General features: G+C 42.7%; 1 protein-coding gene across 3 annotated transcripts in view; it reads right to left on the reverse strand.

The window, feature by feature from the left end:
• Positions 1-8236: 8236 nt before the first annotated feature.
• NCAPG2 (non-SMC condensin II complex subunit G2) overlaps positions 8237-17916 on the reverse strand; it is a 72758-nt gene continuing 63078 nt past the window's right edge. For all 3 annotated transcript variants that reach the window (XM_074036489.1, XM_005551286.4, XM_005551285.4), the window contains one exon: positions 8237-8645. In XM_074036489.1, coding sequence (XP_073892590.1) covers positions 8594-8645 — 52 coding nt within the window. In that variant the 3' untranslated portion in view covers positions 8237-8593. The remainder of the gene's footprint in view (positions 8646-17916) is intronic.

The following is a 17916-nucleotide window of genomic DNA, read 5'->3' on the forward strand; positions in this document are numbered from 1 at the left end:
AATCCTCAGAAGGATCCAACTGATTCCAGGTAACTTAACCATATGCCAGAACAAACTCTAACACTGTTTAAAGGTATACAACAAAAGTCAGCAAACGATATAAAATGTATGCTGTCCATCAACTATTCAAAAACCTATTCAAAAATGTCTACTAATTCAAAAATTACTAGAAACACACACACACACACACACACAAAGTAACCAATAGCTAGGAGAAACCAGAAAAGATACAGACCAGAAATGATTGAATGAATAGACAAGGACATTAAAACAGCTATTATAAATATGTAATATATGGTTTTAAAAGGTAGAGGAAAAAAATGAACTTAATGAGGTGCTATTAAAATGACTCAAAAGTAGCTCCTGGGAATGAAAAATACACAAAGAGGAAAAAAACTGGAAAGAAAAAAAAGAGCACAAAGAAGCCACGGAAAATACCAAGCAGGATAACACACGTGTAATTGGAGCTAGGAAAGGGGGAAGGTAAGAGAAAGGTTGTTGAAGAAAGAATGGTTGTAGATTTTTCAAATTTAATAACTAAAACCCAACACATTCAAGAATTCTAATGAAACCTAAGCAGAAGAAACATGAGGAGAACCACACCCAAATACATCATAATCAAATTGCTAAAAACCAGTGATAGGCCGGGAGCGTTAGCTCACGCCTATAATGTCAGCACTTTGGGAGACCGAGGCAGGTGGATCACTTGAGGTCAGGAGTTCAAGACCAGCCTGGACAATATGGTGAAACCCCATCTCTACTAAAAATACAAAAATTAGCTGGGCTTGGTGGTACATGCCTGTAATTCCAACTACTCAGGAGGCTGAGGCAGAAGAATCTCTTGAACCCGGAAGGCAGAGGTTGCAGTGAGTCAAGATCACACCACAGCACTCCAGCCTGGGATGACAGAGCAAAACTCCATCTAAAAAAAAAAAAAAAAAAAAAAAAAAAAAAAAAAGAAACAAACGAACAAACAAAAAGTGATAAAGAGATCATGAAGGCAGCCAGAGACACGAAGGTGGGACTGGCAGTAGGATGCTCATCAGTAATCAAACAAGCAACAGTAAAACATGCTTAAACTCCTGGGAGAAAAATATCAACCCAGGATTCTCTTTCTAGCAAAAATACCTCAGAAACCAACCTAGGCAAGATGGCAAACCCGTCCTTTTTTTTGAGACAAAGTTTCGCTCTTGTCACTCAGGCTGGAGCGCAACAGGGCAATCTCGGCTCACTGCAACCTCCGCCTCCTGGGTTCAAGCGATTCTCCTGCCTCAGCCTCCTGAGTAGCTGGGATTACAGGTGCCCGCCACCACGCCCAGCTAATTTTTGTATTTTAGCAGAGACGGGGTTTCACCATGTTGACCAGGCTGGTCTTGAACTCCTGACCTCAGGTAATCCACCTGCCTCGGCCTCCCGAAGTGCTGGGATTACAGGCATGAGCCACCATGCCCGGCCAAAACCCCTGGCTTTACAAAAAAAAAGAAAAAACAAAAAAAAGCCAGATGTGGTGGTACATGCCAGTAGTTCCAGCTGCTTCGGAGGCTGAGGCAGGAGGACTACTTGAGCCCAGGAGGTCAAGGCTGCAGTGAGCCACGATTGCGCCTGGGTGACAGAGCAAGACACTGTCTCTAAAAAAATTTTTTAAACCTTCAAAAATGAAGGCAAAATACTCTTCCAGATAATCAAAAACTGAGAAAACTCATAACGAGCAGATATATGCGACAAGAGATTATTAAAGAAAGCTCTTTAGAAGAAAGAAAATGATACCATGTGGAAATCTGAAACTGCACAAAGGAAAGAACATTGCCAGAAATAGTGAATATGTGGATAAACTTAAAAGACAATTTTCTCTCATGTTTAAATCTTTTAAAAAGTTAAATAACAGTTTAAAACAAAAATAATGACAATGAATTTTAGGAATAACATATGTAGATGTAAAATTTATGACAATGATAGCACAGTGAACAGAAGGAGAAATGGAGGTAACCTGCTAAGTTTGTGTGCAACTCATAAAGGGATACAATATATTTTGAAGGTAGATGAATTAGTTAATAGATGCAGGCCAGGCGCGGTGGCTCATTACTGTAATCCCAGCACCTTGGGAGGCCGAGGTGGGCGAATCGTGAAGTCAGGAGTTCGAGACCAGCCTGGCCAAAATAGTGAAACCCCATCTCTACTAAAAATACAAAAAAATTAGCCAGGCATGGTGGCGGGCACCTGTAATCCCAGCTACTCAGGAGGCTGAGGCAGGAGAATTGCTTGAACCCAGGAGGCGGAGGTTGCAGTGAGCCGAGATCACACCATTGTACTCCAGCCCGGGCAACAGTGCGGGACTCCATCTCAAAAAAAAAAAAAAACAAACAAAAAACCATAGAAACAATTTGACAAAATTTTAACACCAACTCACGGAAAAAAAATTCTCAGAAATTTTTTTCTGAGGAATGGAAAAGGCACTTGGTCATCCTGATAAAATGTGTCTATAAACAACCTACAGTTCATTGAGGTGTGGAAGACTGAATGCTTTGCTATGGAGACCAGAACAAGGCAAGAGTGCCTGCTCACACCACTTTCAGTCTACGTTTTACTGGAGGTTCTCGCCGGCACCAAAAAGAAAAGCAATAAAAGCATCCAGACTGGAAAGGAAGATGTAAATGGCATTTATTTTTAGATAACCTGATCATCTGAGTAGAAATATGACGGAGTCTATAAATAAACTACCACAAGTCATAAATGAGCTTGGAAAAGCAGAATACAAAGTCAACATATAAAAAGAAACTGCCTTCCTCTATTCTAGTATGAACAATTAGAAGTTGAAAATTTTAAAATACTACCATTTACATCAGCTCCATAAAACACAAAATACGTAGGGATAAATTTAATAAAACATATGGAAGACCTATATCATGAAAATGACAAAATATTGAGAGAAACTAAACATCTGAAAAACTAGACCATGGTCATGGATCAGACCACTCAACACTGTTGAATGTCAAGTCTCCCTCTGTCCGAGCAGCTTAGCAGCCCAGCCTCAAACCGTGTTTTAAACTTGTTTTTTCTTTTCCCTTTTCTCTCCCCCTTCCCAGTCTCAAGATACAACTGAGATAAACTGCGTATGTGTTACCTTTCATCTTGAAATACAGCCTTGGAATGTGCTGTGAACCTCCACTCCCTTTCATTTTTATTTTGTGAAACAGTCTCGCTCTGTCGTCCAGGCTGGAGTACAGTGGTGCGATCTCTGCTCACTGCAACCCTCAGTCCCTGGGTTCCAGTGATTCTCCTGCCTCAGACTCCCAAGCAGCTGGGATTACGGCGTGAGCCACCGACCCCGGGCCCTCCACTCTTTCTTTTCCATTCTATGCTCCCATGCTGTACGCACATTTATTTACCCAGATGCTAGGTAAGCACACACCATGCTCTCTTAGGCCATTTATTTGCTTAGAAGCTTCAGGAGGCGGGTCCTAGAAGGAACTAGGCACCTCCAACAAAAGATTACTTCGAGGCCGGAACCCTCTCCTGGCTGAAGAGCGACTACAAGATTGACTGTGATTAATTTATAACCCAGTAGGATCCACAACGGCGCCAGCCCCTTCACCAAATGGGACAATAATTCAAGAAGGTCCACTGAAGCAAGTCACGCCACCTGGCACCTCTTAGTCCCCCCTGCCTCTTCTGCATTCCAAACCCTTTCTGTAAAAACCCCTGCGTTCCCTCCAAACTGAAGAGTGGAACTGCTCTTCGCCTTGCCTGCACAAATAATAAAGGAATATCACTGTCATCATAACTTATTATTTTGCCTTCTTTCCATAAGTGGCCGGACTCTCTTTGCGAGTTAATCCCCAACTTGATCTGTAAATTTAGTGTAATCACAATCAAAATTGTACTGCATGTCTTCTTCTGTAGAAATTGACAAATTGATTCTACAATGTATACGAAAAGGCAAAGAAGCTAGAAAAGCCAAAACCACACCAAAAAACAGCCAGCCAATTGGGGACTTGCAACTCACAATTTTAAGACACAGGTACAGCTCAAATAAAAAGGACCCTGGGAATTGGCGTGAGGACGGCCATAGCTCGGTGCACAGAACAGACTCCAGAAAGAGCCCACACACGCACAGCCAACTGCATCTTGACGAAGATGCAAGGTGATTTCACGGAGAAAGAAAGGAACAACTGGATAATCATGTGGGGAAAAACAAAAACGACAAACTGAGCTTGGACTCCACATCCAAGATTCACTTAAAATGGATTACAGATCTAACCATAACAGCTAAAACATAAACTTACACAGCAGAGCTTCTCAACATCACACCATTGACCACTGGGCTGGAATGACTCATTGTTGCAAGGGCTGTCCTGTGCCTCCTACCTGAGGCATTTTGTGGAAACCTGGCCCACCAAGACACCTGTGCCACTGACAGAAAGGGGGGCAAACTCATGCCCAGCTGAGCCCTGCTGGTCTAGATGAAGGGCAGGTCCAGAGATGTGTCATGGAGTTCCTTGATAAAAATATTACTTTCTAATGGTGCAGGGACTACTAGATATCCATATGGCATAAAGAAAGAAATAAATATTTACCTCATACCGTACATAAACATTAATTCAAAATGGACCACAGACCTAAACATAAGAGCAGAGCTTTTAGTTTCGATAAGGAGATAATAAAAGCAGTCAGAGACACCAAGGTAGAAACGACTGTAAGATTCTCATCAGTTAACTATGCAAGCCAAAATAAAACATGTTATTTCACACAGGACAACAAATAAACATGGTTTTTTACATGTCTTTCTATATAGAACACAAAAAGCACAAACTACAGAGTATAATTGATAAACAGGACTTCTTCAAAATTAAAATTTCCTATTTAAGACACCATTTAAAAAAATCAAAATAGGTCTGGGTGCAATGGCTCACCCCTGTAATCCCAGCACTGAGGTCAGCAGTTTGAGACCAGCCTGGTCAACGTGGTGAAACCCCATCTCTACTAAAAACACACACACAAAAAATTAGCCAGGTGTGGTGACATGCACCTGTAATCCCAGTCACTCGGGAGGCGGAGGCAGGAGAACTGAATAAAATTAGCCAGGCATGGTGACACGCACCTGTAATCCCAGCGACTTGGGAGGCGGAGGCAGGAGAACTGAATGAAATTAGCCAGGCGTGGTGACACGCACCTGTAATCCCAGCGACTTGGGAGGCGGAGGCAGGAGAACTGAATGAAATTAGCCAGGCGTGGTGACACGCACCTGTAATCCCAGAGACTTGGGAGGCTGAGGCAGGAGAACTGAATGAACCCAGGAGGCAGAAGTTGCAGTAAGCCAAGATCGCGCCATTGCACTCCAGCCTGGGTGACAGAGCGAGACGCAGTCTCAAAAATAAAATATAAAATAAAATAAAATAAAAATAGGAACCACATACTATAATACCTAACCCTAATAAAAGACTTGTATCCAGAACAACTAAAGAAGGCTTAAAACGCAACAAGACAAACAATGCAATAATACAACAAAAACAGATGAGAGACTTGAGTTGGTATTTCGCCAACGCAGATACGTGAGTGAAGTGTGCAGCATCAGTCCTCAGGCAACGCAAAGTAAAGACACCATGAGTTACCACTACACACCCAACAGAATGAAGATAGAAACACTGAAATAACCACTGTAAGGGAGGATGTGGAGGAACTGATGGGAATATAAAATGTTACAGCTATGGAAAATAGTTTGTGACATTTGTTAAAAAGTTAAATGTAGATTTAACATATTAACCAGAACTTCCACGCCAAGAAACTGACCCAGTGAAACAAGCCCACACAGACTTGTATACACGAAGGTTCCCAGAAACTTTATCTGCAATAGCCAAACGACCATCAATAGGGATAAACAGCCAAAGGGGAATCAATAGGTGAAGGGTAAATAGCCAAACCACCACCAACAGGTGAACAGCCGAATGACCCTCACTAGGTGAATGGCTAAGTCACCACAGTGTGGATGAATCTCAAGACTGTGACACTGTGGGGCCAGGTCCCAGCAGCCGTAACAAACTTCAGAGGTTTGTGATGCATATTAAAGCTGAAAACCACTGATCTAGACAATCAGAATAATTTTTTTTTTTTTGAGACGGAGTTTTGCTCTGTAGCCTGGGCTGGAGTGCAGTGGCCGGATCTCAGCTCACTGCAAGCTCCGCCTCCCGGGTTTACGCCATTCTCCTGCCTCAGCCTCCCGAGTAGCTGGGATTACAGGTGCCCACCACCTCGCCCGGCTAGTTTTTTGTATTTTTATAGTAGAGACGGGGTTTCACCGTGTTAGCCAGGATGGTCTCGATCTCCTGACCTCGTGATCCACCCGTCTCGGCCTCCCAAAGTGCTGGGTTTACAGGCTTGAGCCACCGTGCCCGGCCTTCAGAATAATTTAAATTACAATTATTGCTGTCTTTGGCCACCCAACATCTATTTATTTTTTTGTTCTGGGATCTCTCCCCTTGAGTCTTGGTGAGTGGTGAAGAATGTCTCCTGATGCAGGGAATATTTAAATGTTTAAAGTGGTATTTGCTTTCCCGGCCATGCGGCCAGGATTCTGCCAGTCTTTGGCTGAGGAGTGAGTGCCACAGCAGGGGTGGGGCCCCCCGGCCCTATTTTAATTTTCTAAAATGGTGTCTCCCTACCTCTCTAGCTGGGTGCAGAAGTGACATTGGTGTTGGAACACTGCAGGCGAATTCTGAGAGCAGAAGTGCTAATTAAAATGTCAAGTGCCTGGTGGCAATCACAGGGATTCATCCTCAGACTAGCTGAGAGTTATGGCTTTCAACTGTCAAGACTGGCTCTCTAGTTCTCCCAAATACACTGGGGGCTTAAACAATGTAGGCTCAAGAATGTAGCTCAAAACCGTAGATCCTCACAGTCCAACAAGGCAGTGACAGCTCCATCCATCACAACCCCATTCCAGGCAGAATGTAGGAAAGGTAAAGATACACAGATAACTTTCAAGGTGCCCATGACAACTTCACTATTATCTTATTGGAAGCACCTGGACACATGCCCACATGTAGGTGCAAGCAATGCTGGTGAATGCGGTCTTTATTCTGGAAGGGCATGTACCCAGTGACAAAATCAGAGATAGTATTTCTGTGGAAAAAGAGGAGAATGAATAACAGGGGAAAGACCAGCAATCTCTCCCTCACATACTCAATCGCCAGTCTTAAATTTGCACAAATTCTTCCAAATAAATGACTTTATCAACACTGATAGAACTGTATTTCCGTTATCAATGTCATTCACTAATTCAGAATATGGTTTAGTCAGCCAAGATGTCTAGAAAGTCATTTTCAAAATTATCTGAATTAAGCTGTAGTATTATTCCACTCCCCACCTTCCATTTCTCAGATCCCTTGGCAAAACCTTACCCTGAATGCTCATAACTACAGTAAGTCGTCCACTTCTTGTACCGTCTTAGAGAAATACAGGCACAGAAACACTGGCATTTCTTTACTTTTTTGCTCAGGGGCTGAGGACAGAACAAGCATGAAATTTAAGCTGCACTAATTTCCAACCAACTATGAGGTGATCCACGAGGGCCCACAGGATTAACCGTGACACAGAATCTTGGACTGAGAGGGCCAGGAGCATGGGGCCATGAAACAATTGGCATCCACACGGTGGGCGAGAGGTCAGGGCAGCATAGGAGGCTGTCAGCACCACTGCTACCAGAACAGCTCTCAGAAAGAAAAGACCCGAGTAACTGTGGTTTGCCTTTAGGCTAAGCTACTTGGTGTCTGTGCTGCTCACGTTCACAGCCACAGGACCCATCTCAATACCCCACACAGCCAACATGAAGGTTGCACACAGAGACTGCTGTGGGCCCTGCCCCGTGCTCTCCACTCAGGGAGCATGCTGGGAGTCCCTCCCTGGGACACCACACCTCACTCCTGGCCATAAAGGTGGGCTTTAATATTTTCTTTTCTTTTTCTTTTTGAGACAGAGTCTTGCTTTGTCACCCAGGCTGGAGTGCAGTGACGCGATGTCAGCTCACTGCAACTTCTCCTTCCTGAGTAGCTGGGATTACAGGCATTCACCACCACACCTAGCTAATTTTGTATTTTCAGTAGAGACGGCGTTTCACCATGTTGTCTAGGCTGGTCTTGAACTCCTGACCTCAAGTGATCCACCTGCCTCAGCCTCCCAAAGTGCTGGGATTACAGGTGTGTGCCACCGCGCCCAGCCCCTAATACTTTCAAATAAACAAATGGATGTTGTCATTGCTTTATTACTCATAGTTTCCAAGCAATATTACATATATAAAAGTCATTTTAAAAACAACCAGGTTTGCTAGAAAAGTGTTTTTTCTTCGAATCATGGATTTCCACATCATTCATACCTGGAGTCCTTTATATTAAATATATTATTTACGCAGGCACTAGCAAAAATTGAAGAAGTTTTGAGTTCTCTACTCCATAACCTTCACCTTCCCACACTCCCACAAAAAAAAAATCCCACCCTTTTGCTATTATATGGGTTATTAACATTAAAAACAATAGGAAAATACACAGGAATTTCATTTGGAATCCCTTTTCCCTATTTTACATGTCTGGAGATGTTGGCTTGGTTATGAATTCAAAAGTTCTCCCAGAGTTCTTGATGATGATTCATAGAGAAATCTGAAACACAAATAAAGAAATATTTAGCTACAGAAAAAAAGTAACCAAATTATCCAAATGTACATTTTCAAAACTATAATCTAAATATGGTTTGCAGCTAGATGCATTTAAAAACAAAGTTGAAATAATCTATAAATGTTTCATTAATTGTTTCTCTTATGTAAAATGGAGTCAGAATCCCCACAGGAGTCAGGACACACGGCACTGGACCACAGGCTTGGGTTGACGGTGGACACCACGCACTGCCAGGCAATGAAACATGCGCACTGGGCAGTGTGCCATGCTGGTGGGCAAAGAGGACATAGGCTCTTCCTTTCCAGCACCCACAGTTCTGAGCCTATTTCTCTATTATACAAGAAAAGAAGACAAAAACTATGTGACCTACTAAGACACTCTACTACCATGACATGTACCTACTACCTCTAATAACCTGAGGCCTTTAGAAAAACCTCACTTTCCCACTCCCCTGCATCCCTGTCCCTCAAGGCGAGACTTTCTCCTCATGTCCTCCCCAGCCCCACCTAGGCTGCGGCTTTGGCTGAGATCACTGAGTACTTTCCCTGCCAGACGCTGTCCTCACTTCCCTGGCAGTGTGCCTATTTTAAGAATCACTATTAGACAGGTAGCATATCACTGTTCCTTAAATACACGTATTTACAAAGTGTGTGGCTCACCATGACTTCCCTTTTTTATTGTGCCACAACTCCTACTTGGTTCCAATGCATGCTTGTTTGATTACAGTGCACTCCGAAGTAGTCTCCTCAGAGAAGGAATACAGAAAAGCTCATCTCCGAATTCCTCCTAGACACGAATATATCTACCCTCCACTCCAAATGATATCTCAGCAAGATTTAAAACTCTTACAATCCTATTGTCTTCCTGTGTCCAGCACTGCAAGTGAGACTCACGTCTACCTGGTCTTCCCCTTTGCAGACAGACTGCTGTCTACCACAGCGCCCTGTAATGTCAATGCAAGTCACATGCGTCATTTTACATTTTCCAGTAATCACATTGAAAGAGATCAAAGAGTACAATGGATCAAGACCTTGTTTTTACTTATTTTTTTAAGCAAAATTCATCTTAATATATTTTATTTAACCCAATATATCCAAAATGCTTCAACTTGTAATCCATATAAAATTACTTGTGACATAGTTCACATTCTCTTTTCCATACTGTCTTCAAAACCTGCATGCACTTTCTGTGAGGGCCACACTCAGCTTAGACTCACCAGGTTTCAGATGTTCAGCAGCCACTGTATTGGCCTGCATGAATCTAGAAAAATTTTAAGATTTTCTCTTTATTCCTGGAATTTAGGAATTTTATCCATAATTATTTAACTGTGATTTTTTTTCTTCAATCCAGAATTTAGTAAAGAAAAAAGGGAATCTGTATATCTTTCTTTAGCTCTGGGGAATTTTTTCCTATCACTGTTGAATCACTGTTTCTCCTTGATACTAGGTCTCTCAGGCCTTTTCCCCCTCTCATGAGGAGAGGTCACCATCCTCGTGACCTCTCCTCATGAGTACTTATGTTCTATGTTCTGAGACATCTCTCCAAATTGACCTTTCTGGAATTTGACTATCAACAGCAGTGTATCTGTGACACATTAGCTCTAGACTGTCCTTTTGGGGTTACAGTCGACTCTTCTTCAAAGACTCTTATTACTCTCCCACCACTATCACTCTGGAAGTGCCTGGGCCACCCTCGGTGTGGTTGTTTCTGCCTGTGTTGAACTAGGGGCGAGGGCACAGCTATGTGGAGGCCACCACACAGTGACACAGGAGACTCTGGGTGCCCCATAGCTCCTTCACTCTCCCAGCCTTGCTGGGCCTCTTCTAGACCTGCTGCCTCAGAGTCTCCTGCCCATTCCCTGAGTCCCCCAGGAGAAGAGAGTGCTCTCTGTCCACAGTCCAGGTTCTGCCCACCTGTCAGCTCAGCAACTGCTTGGCTCAGCAACAATGCAGCCAGAGTCCAGACAGAGAGGAACAGGGCCCAGGAAGCCATGAACCCTCCAAAATCTAAAATTAATTTTTTTTTTTTGAGAGAGGGTCGTGCTCTGTCACCCAGGCTGAAGTGCAGCAGTGAGATCACGGCTCACTGCAGCCTTGACCTCTCAGGCTCAAGCAATCCTCCCAGCTCACCCTCCCAAGTAGCTGGAACTATGGTGCACACCACCACACCCAGCTGATTTTTTTGTAGAGATGGGGTTTCACCATGTTACCCAGTCTGGTCTTGAACTCAGTTCAAGCAATCTGCCTGCCTCAGCCTCCCAAAGTGTTGGGATTACAGACACCATACCTGGCCTAAAATTAATTTTTAATTACTCAAAAATAATATTGTCTCCTTAAGTGAGCATGAATTTAAAAATACTTTAGAGAAAAATGTTAAGTTAAAAGTACAGTTAACCCTCACTATCTGTGGGAGATGTGTTCCAGGACCCCCCAGATACTAAAATCCACAGATGCTCAAGTCCCTGGTGTACTGTTTGCATATAGTCTACCCACATCCTCCTGTAAGCTTTAAATAATCTCTAGACTACTTACAACACCTAATACAAGGTAAATGCTATGGTAATAATTGTTATACTATATTGTCTATATACTATATTGTCTATATTATTATACGATACTAATAGTTGTTATACTATATACTATATTGTTTATACTATATTGTTATGCTATATTAGGGAATAATGACAAGGAAAAGTCTGTTCATATTCAGTACAGGCACAACCATCCATTTTTGTCCCAAATATTGTCAAACTATGGTTGGCTGAATTTCCGAACGTGGAACCCATGGATACAGAAGGTCAAGTGTTCTCATTTACCAGGTAGTAAATAGCTACTCACACTGACCTAAGTCTAGACTGGCAACAAGAATGACTCTTTATCGTTCTCCTTTAATAGATAAGCTAACTGAGGCAGAAGTGCTAAAGCAAACTGCCCATGACTACTCAGCTGGGAAGGGCAGTTTGGGTTTAAACCCAGGTCATTTTTCTCCTGCTACTGGTACACTACTGCAACACTAAAAAGATATTCCACTATACTTCAAATGTACTCATTCTTCTGCTACCTGAAGAACTGAACACACTATGAAGACCAGAGAAATAATAAGACCTACTAAAGAACAAAAGGAAGGAATTTTAAAGTTGGAAGGGACAGTGACAAAAGCTTAGACAAAAAGCTCCCTGGGCCAGGTTTCTCCTTGCACACACAGACCAGACGATGTGCAAGTCCCCTCAGCACTAACGTCTGTCAAATGTGTCAAATACGAGGACTCGAAACTTTGCCACCTTTCCTTCCGTCTATGTCAGGTTAGGGTCACATGTTGGTGATCACAGCCACAAGAAATACAGGCAGAATCAATTTTCTGAGAAAAACAGTAAGATAAAAAGACAATGTATGTATTTATTAAAGGGTGGTTTTATATATAAATAGTTTTAAATTACCCACACCAAGTTCATTGGGTATGGATGATAGAAGCATACCATTAAATAAGCTATAAAAAGCATCCAGCCCCAAATTCGTTTTAAAAAAAGGACTGTTAAAATTAAAGCAGAATAAAATTAACTGGTATTCATTTATCAATACCTGATAACAAAAGTGAGGCCACTTTTTCAGGGAGTACTCTTTTCCTTCAAGGTTTAATGTTGGCACTTACATTACTGTACTATTAAAGTTGCCTGCAAGTACAGGCACAATTAATATTGGCAAGTAATTTGCTTGTAATATGATTAGTGGGGAAAATTCATGAGGTAACACAAACCTTAAGAAACATATTATTTATATTGTAATTTATTTCAAATTATAAATTTATTACTATCTTGATACTATTTATGAAAGCAATAAACTTAACATACTTGACATTTAAATGCACCAGCGCACTGGCAAATGCACATTGTTTCTCCTCGGAAAATGTCCAGTTTACAGGACGCTATACGGGACGAGGCAATGAAAATGCAACGAGATGCCAATTTTTATTTAGCACCCAACAGACCAGTCAACAGAATACTAACCCTGAAAACTAGATTAGTTGTTAAGAAAATGTGCACTTTTAAATCAAGCTCCACTGCCTAAAATATTAATTGGAGCAAGGGGTTCCCAGACTCTTAAAGATGTTTACTTGCTTTAATGTCTCTAGTGCAACATTAAATCAATAATATTTTAAAATACAGTCGTAAATCTTAATTGTTTATCTTCCATTAGATTGATTTTTCTTGTTTCATCAATTTGTCAGATTGATTTTTTTAGACACTGGTTTCTCTATAGTTTGCTTCTTGCATATTTAAGTAAGAAGCCAATATTTCACAGTCCCAACCTATTTATTTTCTAGGATGTTTCCTTCTTAAAGGGAGGAGCTCTTTTTTTCATCTGTGTATCAGCTTAGTAGAGAGGATGGCATGCAGGTGAAGAAATAACGGAGAAACAGCCTGGCGTGGTGGCTCAAGCCTGTAATCCCAGCACTTTGGGAGGCCGAGACGGGAGGATCACGAGGTCAGGAGGTCAAGACCATCCTGGCTAACCTGGTGAAACCCCGTCTCTACTAAAAAATACAAAAAACTAGCCGGTCGTGGTGGCGGCACCTGTAGTCCCAGCTACTCGGGAGGCTGAGTCAGGAGAATGGTGTGAACCCGGGAGGCGGAGCTTGCAGTGAGCTGAGATCCGGCCACTGCTCTCCAGCCTGGGCGACAGAGCGAGACTCTGTCTCAAAAAGAAAAAAAAAGAAAAAAGAAAAAGGAATAACAGAGAAACAAAACACTCTGTCCCCAGTGTTCTGTTCATGTCCTTTTCCACATTGTAAGTTCTGAATTTCTCAGGTCTTCTCTTCTCTCAATGTAACTAACACAATTCAAGTAGCCTGAAACTAAGTATAAGTGGAAATGGAAGGCATTCCTAACAAGAAACCAACGTTTCTCTTCCCTTTCATCTTCAGAATAGTGTACACTATTCTATATCCAAATAAGCCTTGCTTGGCAACATTATTTCTTTTTTTTTTCTTTTTTTTTTTTTTTTTGAGACGGAGTTTCACTCTTATTGCCCAGGCTGGAGTGCAATGACTCCATCTCGGCTCACCGCAACCTCTGCCTCCCACGTTCAAGTGATTCTCCTGCCTCAGCTTCCCAAGTAGCTGAGATTACAGACATGTGCCACCATACCCAGCTAATTTTTGTATTTTTAGTAGAGACGGGGTTTCTCCAGGTTGGTCAGGCTGGTCTTGAACTCCCGACCTCAGATGATCCGCCCGCCTCAGCCTCCCAAAGTGCTGGGATTACAGGCATAAGCCACTGTGCCCGGCCAACATTATTTCTAATAAAGAAAAATGCTTGGACTTTTGAGGTTGTTACTACATCCTATGAAAACAATGTAACATTCTTACAGTTGGTAATTCTGGTCATCTTGTTTAATCTTTGTGTCTAATGAACCATTTACATTGTCACTTATTTTCTGAAATGCACAAGTGCTCCTCGTCATCCCCAAATCAGACCACTGCCCTAAAAACAAGCTCCTAAGACCAATAGTTTGTTTTCTTCTTCTTCTTCTTCTTCTTTTTTTTTTTTTTTGATACAGAGCCTTGCTCTGTCACCCAGGCTGGAGTGTAGTGGCACAATCTTGGCTCACTGCAAGCTCCGCCCCCCGGGTTCACGCCATTCTCCTGCCTCAGCCTCCCGAGTAGCTGGGACTACAGGTGCCTGCCACCACGCCCGGCTACTTTTTTGTATTTTTAGTAGAAACGGGGTTTCACTGCATTAGCCAGGATGGTCTCCATCTCCTGACCTCGTGATCCACCCACCTCAGCCTCCCAAAGTGCTGGGAGGGTTTCTTCTTAAAATATATAGTTGCAAAGTCTAACCTGATTAAAACTAGCATAGTGGACACTCAATCATTTTTAGAATAAAGTCCATAATTGAATGCATTTCATTCACTCAGTCACTAAAAGCCCAAACCTACCCACCTGCTTTAGTGCCCAGTTCAACGTCCCATCACCATGGGGTGCTGGAAAACCACTGGGGAAGGAGGGGACTTTCTCCAGGTTTCTGTAAGGCCCCCCTTTCTCCAGAGGACTCTGACAGCACAAGTAGCACACCAGACAACTATCCCCACAAGCCCCCACCTGATCCGAGCCATACACAGGAGCCTGCAGCACTTGAGTAGGCTTTCCAGCTCTGGCTCCAGCAGCTCCCCCAGCACCTCCCCTGGGATGGCTCCACATCCCCCCGGCCCGCCACCCACCCACATGAGTGGATGTCCTCAGGTCCCACCGAAGGCCAGTAGCAATTTCTTCCATGTAGGAAGCCAGGTCTCCCTCTGGGGGTGGGGGCTCCTTCCTTGAGGGCGCTCACCTAGGGTTGGAGGTGTTCTCTTCATCTGCTACTCCAGTATTCTCTAGAGTTCTCTTTAACTCTCACTAGCCAATAACCCATCGTGCCAACTCCCTATAAAAATCCCTGACACTCAGCCGGGCACGGTGGCTCACCCCTATAATCCCAGCACTTTGGTAGGCCGAGGCGGGCAGATCACTTGAGGTCAGGAGTTCAAGACCAGCCTGGCCAACATGGTGAAACTCCGTCTCTACTAAATACAAAAATTAGCCGGGCATGGTGGCGCATGCCTGTAATCCCAGCTACTCAGGAGGCTGACGCACAAGAATTACTTGAAGCTGGGAGGCAAAGGCTGCAGTGAGCCAAGATCGCTCCACTGCACTACAGCCTGGATAACGGAGGGAGACTCTGTCTCAAAAACAAACAAAAAAATCCCTGACACTGAGCTTTCCCTATCCGAATCACTGCGTGGTTTTGGTCTCTTCCTGGAACCTGACAAACACACAGAAAAACATTGTTTTTTGTTTGTTTTTGAGACAAGTCTTGCTCTCTTGCAAGACTGGAGTGCAGTGGCACAATCTCAACTCACCGCAACCTCCGCCTCAAGCGATCCTCCCACCTCAGCTGCCCATGTAGCTGGGATTATAGGCACATGCCACCACACCTGTCAAATATTTGTAATTTTTGTAGAGATGAGGTCTTGCTGTGTTGCTCAAACCGGTCTTGAACCCCTGAGCTCAAGCCATCTGCCCACCTTAGCCTCCCACAATGTTGGGATTACAGACGCGAGCCACCATGCCCAGCCAACATTGTTATCTCAGTGCCTGACAAAGTGGACTAAAGACAGACCCTTTATTAAAATAAAAGGGTCAATTAATCAAGAACATATAGCAGTTCTAAACTTATATGCACCTAATAACAGGACCATAAAATATATAATGCAAAAGCAGTCCTAAACAGGATACTTGGACAAATCCACAAGCATAATGAGAAATTTAACCCAAGTCTCTGTAGAATAAGCAACAAAAAATCAGTAAATACATAGAAAAGTTGGGGTAACACAATTAACAAATGTAAATTGATCAGGTGGCACTCCACCTCTCTAAAACACACACTCCTATGCACAAGCACTCACAAATGCTGTATGTGACCACAGAGCCAGTCTCAAACGTACAATAAAAAAAGACAAAAAAGAAATGGGTGTTAAAAGCCACAGTAAACATAAACATCATATCAGGTATAAAACCACACACACTTTGGTCTTCATCTGGACAACACCCAAAATTAGACTGAGGGTTGGGGTGGGCTGATACCTTCACACAGGGAGAGAGGGGCCGTGTTCAGGAGGTGTATTCTTTGATTTAGGTAGTGACTGCATTTTTTTTTAAGACAGGATCTCACTCTGTCACCCAGGCTGGAATGCAGTGACGTAATCTCAGTTCACTGCAGCCTCAACCTCCTGGGCTCAAGTGATCCTCCCACCTCAGTCTCTTGAGTAGCTGGGACCACAGGCACATGCCACCATGCCCAGCTAATTTCTGTATTTTTTGTAGAGACAAGGTTTCGCCACATTGCCCAGGCTGGTTGCGAACTCCTAGACTCAAGCAATTCACCCGCCTTGGCCTCTCAAAGTGCTGGGATTATAGACGTAAGCCACTGCACCTGGCCTGTGACTGCATTTTATGACAATTAATTCAGTGGTACATGTATTATTTACATTCTTTTCCATATGTATGTCTCAACGAGTAAATTCTATTCCATTAAAATTAATAAACAATGAATGAAAAATCACAAGCCATTTTGTTAATACATTTAAAAAACTAGATTAATGCAAGAAATTGTAAATTACCAAAATTTATTCAGGCAGTAATAGAAAATCAGGCCTGACTAATAACATAAAAGAAATAGGGAAAAGTCATCCCAGAATTCTGGGAGACATGTTGTTCCACAGCATCGGATGTGATTTAAAGGGTTCCACAACACTGAAAAGGGAAAAGTTACCTTCTAATGCTGACAGCAACTCACACTGAAAGCAAAACTGGCAGAGGTCCTACTAAAAATAACAAAACCAAAACTACAGAACAACCAACAACCATAGAATCTTATCTGAAACCTAATGCAAACATTCTCAAATAAGATATTAGCAAACAGAATTCAAAAATGAGGCTGTTTTGATAGAACGAAATATCCAAGAACTGTGAGACAACTGTAAAAGGTGTTAACATGTATAATAGGAATTTCAGAAGGGAGAAAGGAAGAGAAGAAATATTTGAGACAATAATAACTGAGAATTTATCCAGGAAGCTCAGAGAATACTGAATAGAATAAATGCTTAAAAAAAAAAAAAAAAAAAAAAAGAGAAAGAAAATGACCCCTAGGCATATCATATTAAACCTACAGAAAATCAAAGAAAAAGTACTGAAAGAAACCAGACAGGGAAAAATACACCTTATCTACTGAGGAACAAAAAATAATTATATCCTATTTCTCAGATACCACACGAGCCAAGAAGAGTACAGGGAAATGTTTAAAGTACAGAGAGTGGCTGGGCATGGGGGCTCACCCCTGTAATCCCAGCAATTTGGGAGAGTGGCCGGGCACGGGGGCTCACCCCTGTAATCCCAGCAGTTTGGGAGGCTGAGGCGAGTACATCACTTGAGATCAAGAATTCGAGACCAGCCTGGGCAAACTGTCTCCACTAAAAAGTACAAAAATTAGCATTGGGTGTGGTGGCGACATGCCTGTAATACCAGCTACTTGGCAGGCTGACGCACGAGAATCTTTTGAACCCAGGAGGTGGAGGTTGCAGTGAGCTGAGATCACACTACTGCGTTCCACCCTAGGCAACAGAGCAAGACTCTGTCTCAAAAAATAATAATAAATTAAATAAAGTACAGAGAGAAAAAAATTCACCAACTAGAATTATAAACTACACAACATTATCCCTGC

This window comes from Macaca fascicularis, chromosome 3 (assembly GCF_037993035.2).
Source record: "Macaca fascicularis isolate 582-1 chromosome 3, T2T-MFA8v1.1".
Classification (NCBI taxonomy): domain Eukaryota; kingdom Metazoa; phylum Chordata; class Mammalia; order Primates; family Cercopithecidae; genus Macaca; species Macaca fascicularis.